We start from the raw sequence: 17,098 nt of genomic DNA, 5'->3' as shown, positions 1-17,098 counted from the left end.
TTGGTGGACAGAGCATATTTTGGACTGTCTGCTTTTAAAGCATATGTCCCTCCCTTTGCATGCAATTCTTGACTTTCTGATGTCTGTTTTTCCACTGAACAGATAGATAGTTTATATTCTAACATGGCCTCATTTTATATTATTCTGGGAATGGAATTGGAGAAATTGTGGAGGTAATAAATAGATGTAGGGGTGTGTTTGTTTGAGGGATTTGTTTGGATTTCCACTATTTATTCTATTTTTTTTTTTTTCTAAAAACATCAAATCAAGCATTTATTTTTCATTTTTTATATTATATTAAAAATTAATATTACATTCAAAATATCACATCAATACCTATTTATATCACATCATACAACTATTCAAATTCACAATTTTTACTGTTCAAATCCTAACTCAAAATCCAAATCCTCGAACAAACACAATCATTGCAATTTACTGAATAAGATCTTCTTCACTCACTGTCGGCTAACCAAGGTAAAAACAGGACATGCCTAACTTTAAAATTGGACACACACACACACACACATTATATTAATCAATCATGTGGAAAATTCATTGCCTAACTACACATACATTTGTTACCTTGATATCATCAAAGTTTCTCATCTTCATGTTACACGTGGCAGCATATTATTCATGCCGCCTGTACTGTAGTAACAATTGACATTGTTCAACTTTTCTACTGTAAACAGTATATTTTGAATGGCAAATTATGTGCACGAGATGAAATTGGAGCGCTTCTATCAGTTATTTTTTAAAAATTCCATTGGAATATCGAGAAGCTCCATCTAGAAGGATATGGTCACATAAAAATAAGTCCTGTTGAATGATCAGCGCCGTTATTACATACAACAGACCCCGTTACAGCTAATATTGATGCCCACGTTTTGTATCTCCTTTCATTAAAAAATAAATAATTATAATGTCTGTGTGTCTTAAAATATTCAAGTCAGGCCAGAGCAGTTGAACCATCGGCAAGCCAAGGATGGACATATGTGTATATACAAAAAAAAATAAATAAAATAAAAAGGAGAGAGAGAGAGAGAGAAATACATTACACATTCCTTGACTTTGTTTCTGTCATTGTGCCGTGTACTTGTCACTAATTAACTATCATTTTGTTACATTTTTAGCTGTTAATGGTGGCAGTAATTACAAATTACCAACCAAATGACCTGCCCTTTACTCCAACGCAAGCCGAGTAAAATAAATTTATCGTTCAGACTACAATTAAACTAGTGCCATTCTTGTCCTGCTTAAGTTTCTGCTTAATTATTCTATGCATAATAATTAATTATTTATTAATTTATAAAAACGAATTCACAAGTAATAAATGGCGGCTTCGCTCATCATCTCTTACGGTCAATCAGATTTGCAGCCTGCTCACTCCTTCCTGCCTCCTTCCTCCTCCCCCCACACACATATACATACAAATACATACATATATATATATAAGCAATTAGCGGCTGTTGTTTCGGAGGGATTAAGGCGGAGCAAAAATGGAGATTGTCTTACCTTCTCCCCCGAGGGATTTCGATTTCGGCAGCGGCAGATCGTCGCCGTACGCCAGCGCGCCGTCGACGCCGAAGCCGTTCGGCGATTACTATTGCAGTGCGCCTACTAGTCCTTCTCATCTCTCTCAATTCTATCGCGATTTTGATGCCTTATTCGAGGATGAAGGTGAGATTCGCGGCGGCGCCGCCTCAGGGGTGCCGTTTCAGTGGGAGGAGAAGCCCGGGACGCCGAAATCGCCGGCGAAGAATAGCGGCGGGGATGAATTTGATTTTGAGTTCGATGTGTTCAGCGAAGAGTGGGAAACGGCTTCCGTCGCCGCCGACGAGCTATTCGACGGCGGAGTGATCAAGCCTCTGAAGCCTCCGCCGCGTCTGCAAATTCCGGCGGGCGGCGGGCGGGCGGCGTCTCCCCGGAAATTGAAGACGACTGCCGTTTCCCCGTCGCCGATCTCGCAGACGAAGAGGCTCATCCAGGGCGCCTTCTCGCCGCGCCACAATAACAGACGGGGAACTGACGCCGACGCGGCGGCGGCGCCGCCGCGAGGGAGGGAGAGAAGCGTGAATATGCCGAAATCTTCCAGCCGCCGGGCGGCGCGTTCGCTTTCGCCTCTTAGAGATACACAGTACCCTTGGGAGGAAGAAAAGCTGCCGCTGCACGACGCAAAGAATCCCTCCGATTCATCGGCGGCTGCGGCGGCGCCGCCGCCGTCGGTGAAAACCTGTCTCAAGAAGTGGAGGATAAAGGATTTCTTCCTCTTCCGGAGCGCGTCGGAAGGACGCGCCGCCGACAAAGACCCCTTGAAGAAGTACACAGCTGCGGTGAGGCACTCGAGCTTCCGAGTAAGCGACGGCTCGGGTTCTGGATCCGGTTCGAGAAGGAAAAACCGGGTTTCAGCGCACGAGAAGCATTACACGACGAACCGGGCGGTTTCGGAGGATTTGAAGAAGAAAACATTTCTTCCGTACAAGCAAGGTATTCTGGGCCGGCTAGCTTTCAATCCGGCCGTCCATGCGCTCGCCAACGGCTTTGGATTTTCCCATAAATAAATAAATATATTTATATATAAATAATGCCTGTCACACTCACACCCATACAGTTAAAATGTTGTTTCAATTCTCTTCATTCCTACTCTGTATAGAAAATCTTTAATCATATGTAAAATTTGCATGTCGGAAATTACTGCCAACATCGTAAATTGAGAACTCATTTGTACCATCGCTTGTATGTCGGATTTGGACATTGCAATACAACATTATACAATTCATTAGTTATGCTTGTAAACCCTCAAGTTATCAGCTTCAATTGCATAATTTGTTATGTTTATTAACTTGTATCACTTAACAACAGACTTTTTTTGGCATTAAATTTCAAATATTAATTAAACATGTAATTTGTTCACTTGGCAATACTCAAAACTTTGATTGATCTGAACACGGGCAAGAATTGATTTTTAGGCAATATAGTGTGTATGATCAATGTGAAATTAGTCAAGCATTTGTTAGATTTCAAAGATGTCGGATTGCATTCAATTATAGAATAATTAAATATAATTGTCAACTTCTAGATGAGCATGACATTATTAATATTCTAACCCCAAATGACGTTCGTGCATGTCAGTATTTTCTTGCCTTGTGTAGAAAGACAAACCTGATTATGTCATTAGCATAATGGATAAGCTTGGCATTTACAAACTGGTCGTATTAAACTAAATATGAACTTTTATTAGGGCCGAGCCCAGACCAATTAAAACTTGGATGGGCTTCTAGAATTAATCTTAAGATGAGGCCCACGTAGGCCGAAATTGAAAGCCCATAAAGTGAAGGAGACGGGCCGTTCGACCGATGCCTCTCTAACTGACCTCGCCGCCGAAGTACAGGCACCGTCGCAGCGCCGCCGCGCTCGCGCTCCGGCCGATCATTTTCAGCCGGTGTTCGTCGTCGTCTTCCGACTAACAATGTTACCCCTCGTACGAGTCCGAGCTCATCTACCCCTTCCACTCACACCAACCAGTATCGCTGCCAGAATACTCTCCGATTACATTTCCTCTGATCGGCACTCCGATGTGCTCTCCCACCTCAAATGCACGCCTCCGTCTCGTTCCCTGGTGTTTTACTGGAACAATCTCATCAAGCGGAGCTTGTCCGAGGGGAAACAGAGGATGGCCCTCCACCTCTTCGACGAAATGCGGAGGCTTTCTTGGATACCCGATGACTACACTTATCCTTACGTTTTCGGCGCCTGTGGTGATCTTTCTTCGCTGATCACTGGAGAATCAGTCCACGCGCTCGCACTCGTCTCAGGTTATACAAACTGCAACGTGTTTGTGGACAATGCTGCCATTTCAATGTACGGCCGGTGTGGGGAGAACGACAAAGCACAGAAGCTGTTCGACGAAATGCTCAAGTGCGGCGTCTTCGACAGGATCTCTTGGAATTCGATTATATCTGTGTATGTACAGAGTGGTGAGTTCAAAAAAGCTTTACTGATGTTCGAAAAAATGGTTTCTAGAGGAGATGCAGCGCTGAAGGCAGACGCCATTAGCTTAGTGAATGCACTTCCATCTTGTGGTTCTGTAAAATCTTGGAGGAGAGGAATGGAGATTCACGGGTATGCAATTAGGACATGTTTGATTGAAGATGTGTTTGTGGGCAATGCTGTTGTAGATATGTATGCCAAATGTGGATTGATGGATGAAGCCAAGAACGTGTTCGAAAGAATGTCGGTGAAGGATGTGGTGTCCTGGAATGCACTGGTTACAGGGTACTCTCAGATTGGCAGATTTGAGGATGCTTTTGGACTGTTTAGGAGGATGAGGGAGAAAAAAATTGAGCTAAATGTGGTGACATGGAGTGCTGTAATAGCAGGATATGCTCAAAGAGGGCTCGGCCATGAAGCACTCGATGTTTTTAGGGAGATGGTGGCGTCTGGTTCACAATCGAATGCAGTTACCCTTGTCTCGGTTTTATCCGGTTGCGCAGCAGTCGGGGCGTTGCCTTGTGGTAAGGAGACTCACTGTTATGCGATCAAACAGTTTCTGAATCTAAAAGGTAATGAGCGAGGCGACGAGATGATGTTGATCAATGGATTAATAGACATGTATGCCAAGTGCAAGAGTTTCAAGACTGCGCGATCGATTTTTGATTCGATTGAAAGGGGAGATAGGAGTGTGGTGACTTGGACCGTCATGATCGGTGGATACGCTCAGCATGCGGAAGCTAGCGACGCATTGGAACTGTTTTCCGAAATGTTAAGGGATGAGCGAAGAATGATGCCGAATGGGTTCACTATATCTTGCGCATTGGTGGCTTGCGCCCGTCTGGGTGCTCTTAGGTTTGGTCGAGAAATTCATGGTTACGTTCTACGCAATCGATATGGAGGGGCTATGCTATTCATCTTAAATTGTCTAATCGACATGTATGCAAAATCCGGGGATGTAGATGCAGCGCGGAGAGTGTTTGATAGCATGGCGAAGAGGAACGAAGTCTCGTGGACTTCTATGATGACTGGATACGGATTGCACGGTCGTGGCGAGGAAGTTCTCCAAATTTTCGACGGGATGAGAGCTGCCGGTTTGCCTGTCGACGGAGTGACTTTTGTCGTTGTACTTTATGCATGTAGCCACTCCGGAATGATCGATCTGGGTATCGACTACTTCAACAATATGGAAAGATATTTCGGAGTTGTTCCTGCCGTCGAGCACTATGCGTGCATGGTCGATTTATTGGGTCGCGCCGGTCGAATGAATGATGCTATGAAGTTCATTCAGGACATGCCGATGGAGCCAAATCCTATAGTTTGGGTGTCACTGCTCAGTGGTTGCAGACTTCACGGGAACGTCGAACTCGGGGAGCACGCTGTCGATAAGCTGTTAGAACTTGGCTTTGAGAATGACGGCCTGTACACGCTGCTCTCTAACATATACGCCGGCGCTAGGCGATGGAAAGATGTCGCGAGGACTCGATCGTTGATGAAGCATTCGGGGATCAGGAAGAGACCCGGCTGCAGCTGGGTACAGGGTAAGAAAGGGACAGCTACCTTCTTTGTTGGCGACAAATCTCATCCGATGGCTGAAGAGATATATAGCCTCCTTGACGATCTGATACATCGGATTAAAGCCATGGGGTATGTACCTGAGACGAACTTTGCTCTTCACGACGTTGACGAGGAGGAGAAAGGGGATCTGCTTCTCGAACACAGCGAGAAATTGGCCCTTGCTTACGGCATTCTTACGACGTCTCCTGGAATGCCTATTCGGATCACCAAGAACTTACGTGTGTGCGGAGATTGCCATAAAGCTTTTACCTATATATCGAGGATCATCGAACATGAAGTCATACTCAGGGACTCGAGCCGGTTCCACCATTTCAAGAATGGATCCTGCTCCTGCAAAGGGTATTGGTAAGAGAGTCATCCCTTCGATTGGGGAACTCCTGCAAAGACTAGTTCAGATCAAATATATATATATATATATGATTCCAACTGGGAGCAAATGTTTGCAAGTTTCCAAGGCAGAAAGCGGGAGCTTTACCGGAATGTCTTCATGTTAGAATCGCAAAAAAGTATAGGTTCTTACTTGAATCATGAAGACATTATTTTTGGGATGTTGAAAACAGAAAACAGCACCAATGAGCTTTTCTAATCATTAGAAGTTCATGGCTGGAGTGTATCCATAAACTACCAAGCAACAGTATATCTGACCAGCCTTACCAAGAGTGAGCAATCTCTCCGACACCAGTCCTACGAGGAATCAGCAACTTTGAGGCAGCTTGGATCAAGATCAGAGATTCAGTTTCAGTCAAAGTTGTCGATCTTAATGGGGGTGATATTATCCGCGACTCTGAAGTGCCCGACCAGTCGTGCAAAGAACACCATCTCTTGTTCGAGGGTGAATTTGATATTCTCAGCCTGCGCGCACACGCAAACATCATGATGTGTATCAGCTAATGACAGCAGGGGCACACAGCACACAGGCAGAGACGAGCATACCTTGCGAAAACCATGCTGTTCTCCTTCATATTCTACGAGAGCGACAGGCAAGCCCTTACGCTTCAATGCTTGATAAATTGTGCGTGCTTGATCGGGTGGAACTACCTATAGTTTGAAGTTGGATCACTTGATGATATTACATCAAAATTCATACCAAGTAAAGATATACAGCATGTCGATTTTGTGCATACCTTGTCCTCCAACCCTTGGAAGAGTATTATGGGGCAAGAAAACTTATCCACAGAATTGATAGGTGATCTCTCAGCATAGGCAACATCATCTCCTGCAATCGACATAAGATGTTGATATAGCAGATTTTCATAGTATTCGGACAAGTTCCGTGAACAAGTATCCAATAAACATATATAATATGTATATATTATTTGTCTGATACAGTCTTTAGACTCTTTACCAACAAGGTTGTCAAGGTAGTGAGATTCAAACTTGTGAGTTTCTGCTCTCAACGATGCCAAGTCAGCCACCTGTTTGTTACCATACAAAATTCCTTATTTTTCGAATTGTATACAGAAACTTCATGAACAAAAGAAACTTAGCTGCAGATAATGAGTGAGTAAGAACGGGACTGTTAAACCATTCAAGTTACCGATATCTAATGTGGAAATCCCGAATTCAATTTCATGTACCTTCTTGCAATGCTAAAATTGTATAACTATAACCCTGGCAACTGAATTGATCATTATGAAATCCTATATGAACTTACTCCATATAAGGATGCGCCGGCTTTGAATACATCTCTGAATGCAAGTGCAGCCAGGGTTGTGTATCCACCGGCAGAACCCCCCGTGATGCATAACCTTTCACTGTCAGCTTTCCCACTGTTAACCTAGAAATCAACGAGCAAGATCAAGGTTTGTGCTCATTATGACAACAAAAATGAAATTTTCTGTTACCAAAAACTTGGCACAGCTGCAGCAGTCATCAACATCAACTATTCCCCACTTTTTGATCAGCCTGTTGCGATACTCACGGCCATAACCTTCAGAATTCAATTCAATAACAATAATTAGTTTGGGATACAATAATATGGCAAAATATAGGTTAATAATGGATATACCAGTGCTGCCACCATAGTTAACATCAACAAAAGCCCACCCGCGACTCGTCCAGTATTGGATGTTTAGATTTAAAATACCACGGCTCTCAGCAGTAGGGCCTCCTATATAAAGCATATGTAGACATCATGGTTTTCAATAAATTTAAGAAATGAATCGATATAAAATCAGTTTGATCTAAACTTAATTGAGCAAATGGTACCATGACTCTTTAACAGAAGAGGAGGCTTCTCATCTGGATTGGCTTGAAATAGAGGGTTTGTGGGAGGGTAAAAGTATGCATATGCATTTTGCCCTGGAACTTCTGTAGGGAATTCTATAAGCTCCGGTGAGCTTATGTATGGTTTGTATGATGGACTTATAGTAGAAGACGACCACATAATAGAGCAATCAACTACTTTTGAGTTCTGATCATCTAAAACCACCTGGAAAGTCCAAACTAGAACACAATCAAATGAATATAAACAAAAAGGACACGAAATAAACATCTATAGAAGCCCCAGAAGGAACCAGCACCTTGGCTATTGATGAAGGATGAATTGCAGATGCTCCTTCAACATACAAGCAGTTGAGCCCTGACGTCTGCATAAATTAGGCAAGTCCGTCAATGAAAATCATAATGACATTGTCCATAAGGAATACAAAGAGTGAAGATATTACGAACAATGTTATTAAGATCTGTGAAAGGAATGTCAATTGGTGTTAGTTTGCTCTCCCCAACATCAACAATTCCTAGATATGACCTTCCATTCTTCCTGCAGATATTTTCACCAAGTCAGTAAATATTTGTAAATAATGTCACATTCAGCAATTGTTCGGTGTTCCTCCTGAATATCGATCACATTAAAAAAAGACAGACATTATTCATAAATGTAACATAATTTCTTCACGTCACCTGTAGCTGCAAGCGATTAGATTCTTATGAGAACTTTGAAGAAATTCATATGAGTTCAAGCCAAAAACCCATAATGGTCTTGTAAACTCAGCATTTAATGCATAAACGGGCAATACTTCATTTGTTGATTCCACCTAAGAAAAAAGGAGAAGCATGAGACCGAAACAGTTTGATAACTATTGGAACTAGTTTATGTTGTGGAAACAGATAGATGATGACAACAATCAGAAGTATGCATTAAATTTTCAGAGTACAATACTACTACAAGAAAAAATGAAGTACGCCAAGGTAAGAAAAGGAGATAAAAATAAGTTATTAGGCAGTTAGACTACTACCAAACTTTTCCTTTTAGTTGATTCATAAATTATTATGTGAGAGACATTGTTTTTATGTTATTATGGTATTGCTGTGCACCTCTAAAAGGAAAAAAGGGTGTTCAAATGTCATAATTCATGTGGCTACAGAGAGTGGAGAACATGATTGTCAGATTGTGCATAAAGCAGAAAAAATATGTAAATAACCTAAAGAGACTCTTAGTAAAATTACACAACAAACAAAAGAAAATCTCAGTAATTCCAATCTAAAGATAACGAGACTAATACATACCCATCTGTAAATATTCCAAAACCCACTTTTTCTATCAGTGATGAAGAAAAGTTCCCCTGAAATATATAAACAGTATCAGAGTAAGATTTGCATGTAAACATGTAGAAACTAAAGAACAATACTCAAGTTCTAGACAGATCCTATAGGTATACCATTTTTAAATTGTTCAAATAATGGTTCAAAACGCATAGATGCTCACTTTCCATTTAACTATATCAAAATTTTGTTTGATATGAAAATATTTGGATTAGACTCGAAAGGCACTTAGTAATAACCCCATATTCATTTGTCATTATTTAACTTTCAAAGAGTAGGAAAATATTTTCTTGGATTTTTTTACAACAAGAGATATGCATTTATAACATTCACTCAGAAGAGCCAAAAAAGGCATATCATAGTTGAATCATAAGATTCATTAAAGTACCATCAGGCGCCCACTTAGGCTCAGTTGGTGATTCGACAATGGACACATCACCACCAGCAACACAGATGCGTTTCTTGATGTCTCTGTAAGACAGCATTTTAGTCCAAGATACTTAAAATAAATAAATAATAAATATAAATATAGCTAGGATATTTAAAATATTAGTTACTGGACCAAGAAACCACCACAAAAATGGCTGGAGAGATTCGGGTTAGTTTTCTTCAGTATTGTTTCTTCACTGTTCAATCTCTCAATATCTCTCGATTTCTATCGAAATAACATCATATCTAACGTCCATTTTTCATGCAAAACATCACATACAACTACTATTTCACCTCAAAAATATCAATATCCAGAAACATGAGAACCAAAAAAAAAAACACTAAACAGACCCCCTTGTGTTGAAGGCTTTTTAAAAGAACGTCTTCACTATATCTAGTTAATTTTAAATAATCCAAAAGAAAAAGTGAAGCAGGAGCAGTATTCTGCCCAAAAAGAAAGAATGAAAAATCTTCTAATTACCCATTCTCAGATAAATAGCCAACCCATAGTTCAGATCTGTCCCATGGCATGTTCGGATGATGCCATTCAATCCAAGCCACTCGTTCTCCTTTGTGGTCAATCCGCGGAAATGCATAAAAGTCGCTTCCCTCAACTAATATTTCAGGTTCTGCAGTATAAATAATATTATTAATACACAGATAATAATACAGACAGTCCCCAATTTCAAAGAAACATTGAGATAGTCACAAGCACAAATGAAGGTTTACCTTTTATGGGGTTGCCTAAATCAACGGAAACAATTGTTGTGGTGGCATTGGTACTGCTTTCACGACGATCTATTGCACAATAAATCATGATACGAATAGAAGTTGGTAGGATGAAGCTTCCACGAAAATTCTTTAAAATTGTGAAATTAGCTCATCTACCTTCTCTTACAGTCAGGAACCGATTAAACCGAGAATCAAAGACTCCGTCAGCATAGCACACAAGTGGTCCACCATAGTCTGGTGTGAGTGGCACAGGAACTGAATCTGCTTCCAATATTTTAAACAATAAATTGATGTTGAATTATTAAACTAAAATACACGGCAACTTAAACTCCTTAATCAGGGAAACAATGTTATAATGCTTACAAAACTAACGCATTTCTCATTCATGTTGCATAGTTAACTGAGAAATGATTTAAACTAAGAGATTAGTTGTAAGAAACAACAGATGGTACTTATCGAAAACAGGCCATATCATTGTAGAAACAGAGATGTTCACCATTAGATGAAACTGATTGCTTGTATAGTCTTTGATCCTTGTAATTTGAGAAGACAACAGAATCTCCAAATATACAGAAGGCTCCGCCTCCGTACTCTTGTGTTACAGTCCTCACTGCAAAATCTTTAGGTGTAATATCAGCTGGTTTGGACCCCTCACTATCAGCTTGTCCTACCAGAACATTTCTTCTGAAAAATTCAGAAGCACCAATGAGTTCATTGTTAATATATTTACATTGGTTCACCAAAATCCTATTTAGAGGGGCATCCATAAAATATTATCAAAAAGTCAAAGAAACCTTGTTTCAGTTAATACACAAAATAAGCTCAATAACAATCCCCATCACCAATTCTGAAGAATGACACCAAGGAAGATACATAGTTGGTCTTCATGATATAACATAGAATAAAATAAATTCAAGTAAGCAAAACATTTTCAGGTCTCTCTAACTGTAAGATTATGCAAGAAAACCAATAAACAAACTTACACCCCCTATATATTTAAATTTTCAGCTCAAGCTAATCATCATCACCATGGAAAAATCAGATTACCCATACGAAAACACAACTTACAATAATTGTGCCCTAATTCCGATTTTCACGTTATCATCCAACGATTCCAAACATACGCAGATTCTTTACATAAATCCCCTTTCTTCCAGATAACAAGAAGTCCATGAAACCGAGAAATAAATTCTATAAATTCATTTCCTAAAACACAAACGCCAGCGTTTTCAACTTCAAATATCTTAATCCTATCCAACACAAAATTCGGTACCTACAAGTTTTCAACCCATCTATCGCATCCAAACGTAAATGAATACAAGAAACAAACACAAATGAATACCCAGATTCCGTCGGCCGTGATTCCAGCCAAAATAGGCGTCCTAAAGAATCGGCTGCGAAGCCGCCGAGCCGCTTATCTGAGCCGGAAACAACATCTGCAGTGATCGGAGACTTCCAAGAACCATAAGGAGCAGTATCCTTAGTTTCTGAAGCCGAAGAAGACATAAGCACAGTCCCAAATTGGCTTCGGCAGCGGAAGTAATCTGGTTTTCGAAATCTAGAGAGTTGCAAATAGGAAATGGGAATGAGATTGGAAGGGAAGTGGCAGTGACGAGTGAGCAAGACGGCGGCAGAATATGCCATTTCCCATATCATTTCCCTTTATCGGTTTAAGATAGTTTATTCAAACGTACGATTATTTTATTTACCTTTATTTTTTTAATATAAAAATTTAAATTAATTTTGTACTGCACTAAATGATTAAATTGAATTGTGATTATTTAAAAAATATATATATATATTGGGCTTTTAGATTGAAGCATATCTTTTGAAGCCCAGTTCAGTTATTAATGGGTTAAACCCATTTCGTATTGTCATTGTCGTCGAATCCAATTTTTAGCCCGTTTCTATTTAAAGTGTTGTGATAAAATAAGTTCAATAATTTTTATTTATTATTCCTTCACTTTACAAATTGATTAATTCCTCGTATTGGAATAGACACAAAATATAGAATGTAATTATATACTGTAATAAAATATTAACATCATTTTTTAAAATTATTTAATTTTCAAATCATTAATTTTTATGATATTTTATGCACTAAATTCACCCGTATATGTATTATTTCCATTATATAATTTTCGGTTTTTCTATTCATAATATTTCAATATTCTATCATTTTAATTTCAAAATCGAAAGCAACTTACTATTACCATATTGAATACCCTCTGTATAATTAATTATAAATAGGCTGATCTTATCCATGAGATCGATCTATAGCACTAACAATAAAATCTAAAATAAATAAATAAACCAATCACAAACTCATGCAAGCAACTTGAAGCTGGTGGGTATTTGGACCCATCATGATGATGAAATTATTAAAAGTCAAAAAAGTAAAAATAAAATAAAATAAAAATAAGACTTTTGTTTGTCTGTTCAATTATGTATAATAGCAACAATGCAAGTTCCATTATTATTATTATTATTATTATTATTATTGACTAATTAATTGGTTGCATGCATTAATCAATCAACTTACTATTTGGAAAACTAACAAGCATCCACAAATCTATCAGATTATATATATATATATATATATATAAAAGAGAATATTATTATAAAGACTACATGTATTTTAATGAGCATCAACCAATTATTACAAGTATATGTACTTTTAATAATCCATTTGATTTTAATATTCCATTTAATTTTTATATTTGAATAGTTGTTTGATCGTAATATTTTGTTAATAATAATAATAATATATCTTTATATTATGCAAACTGTAATATTTTATTTTTATTAAAAATATTATATGTAAAAGAAAACATTTGTTTATTCAAACTTTGTATACAAACTAATACACTTAGTTTTTTTTTTTTTTTTTTTTTTTTTTTTGTGGTTAATGTTAATTAAAGTTAAGGAATGGTGTGCCATTTCTTTACGCAATTAAAAATAATATATAGGAAAAGGCAAAAGCTGTTTTCGACACATTCCTGATTTGTCCGATCCTTACATGTGATGGACTATATATGATTTCATTATATATGCAATCAGCAATGTGATGTTTTGAATTATTGTTGTTAAAAGAAGAAAAATGTACAATTAATAATAGCCATAATTTATTTTTTTGCAAATAAATAAATAAATAAATTAAAGAAAAACAGTAGCCATCGATGGCAATTGATGACATGAATATCTAAACTACCTACACTATATTGATGATAATAAAGTGGTGATTACTTGCTTCTTTTTCTACAAGTTTGGGGGTGTGATGTATAACATTGAAAGGTTACATTTTTATTCAAATTTTAAAATTAGGTCAAGATTATATATTCAATGTATTGTTATTTTGATTCATCACTTATTTTATAGTGACATGCACCATACTACTATAAGATAATGAGTAAATCCTATTATCCCTAGTCATTTCATCTAGACTATATATTCATGATCCAAGTTGTTAAAATTAATATATGCTATTATTTACATATGCATATATATATATATATATATTATATCCATTTTATATTAACTAAGAAAGGTACCAACCTACCTTTTTCGATAAAAAAAAAAAAAAAAATGTTGGGCAGACCACTCATTTATTATATAGTTGTTTGTGGTGAAGAAAATTTCTTTCACCAATTGATCACTAAAATAAAAAAGGTTTTTGTGTGTATGATTTTAAAGAGACAATTTATGCCCCAATGCAATGCACCCAAATTAAATGAGGGGATAAAAAAGATTTGTTCTTATCTAATTAATGGTGTCAAAATAATAATAAAATTATGTATATTTGAAGGATGCATTTGAATAATAAATAGTTAAACAATAATAATCTTGGATTTGGACACATCATGGCTACATTCAGAAGAATCGATCCGAACAAAATCGAAGCCATTAAACTCTCCCAAACAAATCTTGGATTCTAGTACAAGATAATTGCATGCCCAAGATCTTGCTTGCTTGCTGACAGGTGGGTGGGTGGGTGGATGATGCCCGAACAAAATTACCAATTGATTATTTATGGGTTGTTCGTATTGTACAAGACACCAATGCCCAAGCATTTAATACATATGAATTCTTGATTCTTGCATGCATTGCATCCCAAAATATATATATTTATATAAGGAAATAAGCTAAGCCCTTGAGCATGAAAGCAAGTCTTGGGGATTGTTAGGGCATACAAGTTGGGAATCTTGGAGGGCAAAGCCAATCCATATAAATATATATATATATATATATATATAGAGAGAGAGAGAGAGAGAGAGAGATGGAAAAGGAGAAAGACTGGTTAGGCAAAGTAAAGGTAAGTAGCAATTGACAAGAGGGGGGAGAGGAGATGAACCCAACTTCTCTTTATCTCATTTGTGGAAGGGAAATAATTAATATCAATAATATATAATTATAATTATATGGAGTATATAATAGTAGTAAGGAAAAAAGGCACATGGCAATGGCAGGAATGGAAAGTGTGCCTTTTTTATGTATATTTGTTTTCATTGATCTTAAATTATTAAATTTGATGTTCACTACTATTTCTTCTTCTTCTTCCTCCTCCATTCTTCACATGTTTTGTGGTCCAATCCTTTCTTATCTTATCACATTTGTAGCCCCCCATAATTGAACTTTGTCAACATCAAAACCTCAACCCCAACATACATGTTATTAAAGCAACACTTTGGCCCCTTACCCTGTTTTTGCTTTCTTTCTTTTTATTTATTTTTTTATTTTTTATTATATGATAATATTATCAACACTTGGACTCATTGTTGCATTGTAATGTATGTTGTGTAATAACATCAAATGTAAGGAGGGGTCCTCTCTCTCTCTCTCTCTCTCTCTCTCTCTCTCTCTTTTTAAAGTATTTATATATGTATTTTCCAACTACCTCTTCATGTTTTGTAGTCACATCCATCTATACTATTAATTAATTCCTAGTTGGAGAGATCATTCCAAATCACAAACCAACAAGCTTTATAAACTCCATCCCTTTTCAAATCATTGCACAAACTCTATACACACACCACTTTTATAACTCACAAATATATATATATATATATGTATATCTATCTTCTTCCCCAAACCATCCCTCCTTGAAATATTAATTGCCTAATAAATTTAAAACCCTGAAGACAGAAAATGCCTTTAGTACACTCCAACCCATTCCACCACATGGAAAACCCTGCCCTATTCTCCCTCCTCCACCGCAAGAAATCATCAAAATCCTCCGGCGGCGGCGGTTTATTTCGAATGTTCAAACTCCTCCCGATGCTGACAACCGGCTGCAAGATGGCGGCGCTCCTCGGCGGCGGGCGGCACCGGAAAGCCCTCCTGACGGACAAGGCGACCACCGGAACCCTATTCGGATACCGGCGGGGAAGGCTGAGCCTGGCCATACAAGAGGACCCTTATCGGCTGCCGGTCTTCGTCATCGAACTTCCGATCATGACGACGGCGATCCACAAGGAAATGGCCTCCGACGTGCTCCGGATCGCCCTGGAATCCGACACCAAGACCCACAAGAAGAAGCTTCTCGAAGAATTCGTGTGGGCCGTGTACTGCAACGGCCGGAAAGTCGGGCACTCCATCCGGCGGTTAAACATGACCGACGACGAAGTCCACGTCATGCACCTTCTCAGAGGCGTGTCCATGGGCGCCGGCGTCCTCCCCGGCCCCGACAAGGATTCCGACGCCGGCGATCAGATGACCTACGTTAGGGCCCGGTTCGAACGGGTCGTCGGTTCGAAGGATTCGGAGTCGTTTTATATGATCAACCCCGACGGGGCATCCGCCCAAGAACTCAGCATCTTCTTCCTCAGAGTTCGTTGATCATCGGTGCTGTAATTAAATTAATTAAAACTATCTGTGTTCTTGAGTAAATTAAATTAAAATTGATCGATACGTACTACAATTGATCCATCTGAATCTTTTTGTTTTATCATAATTAATTATGTGCACGTACGTGCGATCGTACGTTCTCTGTATTCATGGGTTTTCAAGACATGTGGATTTCATTGTCATGTCTTTGTCTTCTTCGCTGGACGATGATTACTATTATATTATTATAATTATTATTTTTTTAAAATCTTTCATATATATGTCTACTTTATATACATACACCTATTTACGTACAGTTGCTTGAGTTCCTTTTGTTATTCTTAATTTAATTTAATTTACTCAATTAATTAGAAATTCATGTAATTTTTTGCATGAAATTTGAAATTTTCATTGACTTTATTCGTTTGGCCGTTATTTCACAATCATTAGCATTTAGGGTAATTTTTTATAACGAATTAATTAAATGTAACGCAATGAATGTAATTAGAAATTATTCACTTAATGCTCCAATTCTGCCTATATGATTAATAAATTGAATTCATTTACTTGTACGAAATCTAAGATTATTTATTGAACACGAATTGGGCTTATCAGCCCACGAACCCAAAGTCCAACAAGTCACAAAATGGGCTTGGCCTCTTTGGCACATGCCCAATTTTCAAAATACATATGCAGAAAGTACTTTCTTTAGTCTATTAATTTTATTTTTAAAACAATGTATTTAATAGCATTTATTTTTCATCTCAAATTATTATCTACTTTACTAAAAACAAAATTAAATTAAATTAAATTAAATTAATTCTCACAAAATAGGTTGGAGTTTGTATATGTATAATTAATTGATGGAAAGATCAATTTCACAAAAATAAATAAACTAAAACTAAAACAGGAAGCAGTGTGCATGAATGAGGTGAGCTGTAAGTAGTAGATTTTCCCCAACACATATATTTCCAACATATGACAATGTCCTTTTATTGCA

General features: G+C 37.9%; 4 protein-coding genes across 4 annotated transcripts; 3 read left to right on the top strand and 1 right to left on the bottom strand.

Moving 5' to 3' along the window:
- Nucleotides 1-1,502: 1,502 nt before the first annotated feature.
- On the top strand, nt 1,503-2,564 carry LOC127246555 (uncharacterized). Its single transcript, XM_051267997.1, has one exon. The coding sequence runs from the start codon at nt 1,503-1,505 to the stop codon at nt 2,562-2,564; it is 1,062 nt and encodes a 353-aa protein (XP_051123954.1).
- Nucleotides 2,565-3,397: 833 nt separating this feature from the next.
- On the top strand, nt 3,398-5,995 carry LOC127246771 (pentatricopeptide repeat-containing protein At5g16860). The gene has a single exon (XM_051268314.1). It carries the CDS (start codon nt 3,473-3,475, stop codon nt 5,918-5,920), a length of 2,448 nt encoding a protein of 815 aa, XP_051124271.1. The 5' UTR covers nt 3,398-3,472; the 3' UTR covers nt 5,921-5,995.
- A 46-nt stretch (nt 5,996-6,041) lies between these two features.
- On the bottom strand, nt 6,042-11,944 carry LOC127246772 (acylamino-acid-releasing enzyme). The gene is made up of 18 exons (XM_051268315.1): nt 11,618-11,944; nt 10,772-10,959; nt 10,432-10,536; nt 10,273-10,341; nt 10,025-10,172; nt 9,503-9,585; nt 9,079-9,134; nt 8,473-8,606; nt 8,242-8,332; nt 8,094-8,159; nt 7,780-8,002; nt 7,580-7,681; nt 7,416-7,501; nt 7,226-7,348; nt 6,917-6,986; nt 6,696-6,787; nt 6,505-6,609; nt 6,042-6,423 (listed from the first exon to the last, which is right to left on the bottom strand). Exons 1-18 carry the CDS (start codon nt 11,929-11,931, stop codon nt 6,310-6,312), a joined length of 2,169 nt encoding a protein of 722 aa, XP_051124272.1. The 5' UTR covers nt 11,932-11,944; the 3' UTR covers nt 6,042-6,309.
- Nucleotides 11,945-15,185: 3,241 nt separating this feature from the next.
- Nucleotides 15,186-16,385, top strand: LOC127246729 (protein MIZU-KUSSEI 1). The gene has a single exon (XM_051268256.1). It carries the CDS (start codon nt 15,421-15,423, stop codon nt 16,108-16,110), a length of 690 nt encoding a protein of 229 aa, XP_051124213.1. The 5' UTR covers nt 15,186-15,420; the 3' UTR covers nt 16,111-16,385.
- The last annotated feature ends 713 nt before the right edge of the window (nt 16,386-17,098 follow it).

The sequence above is a fragment of the Andrographis paniculata genome, unplaced genomic scaffold, assembly GCF_009805555.1.
Source record: "Andrographis paniculata isolate CXL003 unplaced genomic scaffold, ASM980555v1 Contig30END, whole genome shotgun sequence".
NCBI lineage: Eukaryota > Viridiplantae > Streptophyta > Magnoliopsida > Lamiales > Acanthaceae > Andrographis > Andrographis paniculata.
This window is presented reverse-complemented; position numbering and strand designations above follow the sequence as displayed.

Bases quoted from the DNA above. Each gene is read 5' to 3' on its own strand.
- LOC127246555 (XM_051267997.1), top strand. From the start codon at position 1,503: ATGGAGATTGTCTTACCTTCTCCCCCGAGGGATTTCGATTTCGGCAGC.
- LOC127246771 (XM_051268314.1), top strand. From the start codon at position 3,473: ATGTTACCCCTCGTACGAGTCCGAGCTCATCTACCCCTTCCACTCACA.
- LOC127246772 (XM_051268315.1), bottom strand. From the start codon at position 11,931: ATGATATGGGAAATGGCATATTCTGCCGCCGTCTTGCTCACTCGTCAC. The intron at 10,342-10,431 runs GTAGATGAGCTA...ATTGTGCAATAG, and splicing joins GTTCCTGACTGTAAGAGAAG to ATCGTCGTGAAAGCAGTACC. The intron at 8,333-8,472 runs GTGACGTGAAGA...AAATATCTGCAG, and splicing joins CTAATCGCTTGCAGCTACAG to GAAGAATGGAAGGTCATATC.
- LOC127246729 (XM_051268256.1), top strand. From the start codon at position 15,421: ATGCCTTTAGTACACTCCAACCCATTCCACCACATGGAAAACCCTGCC.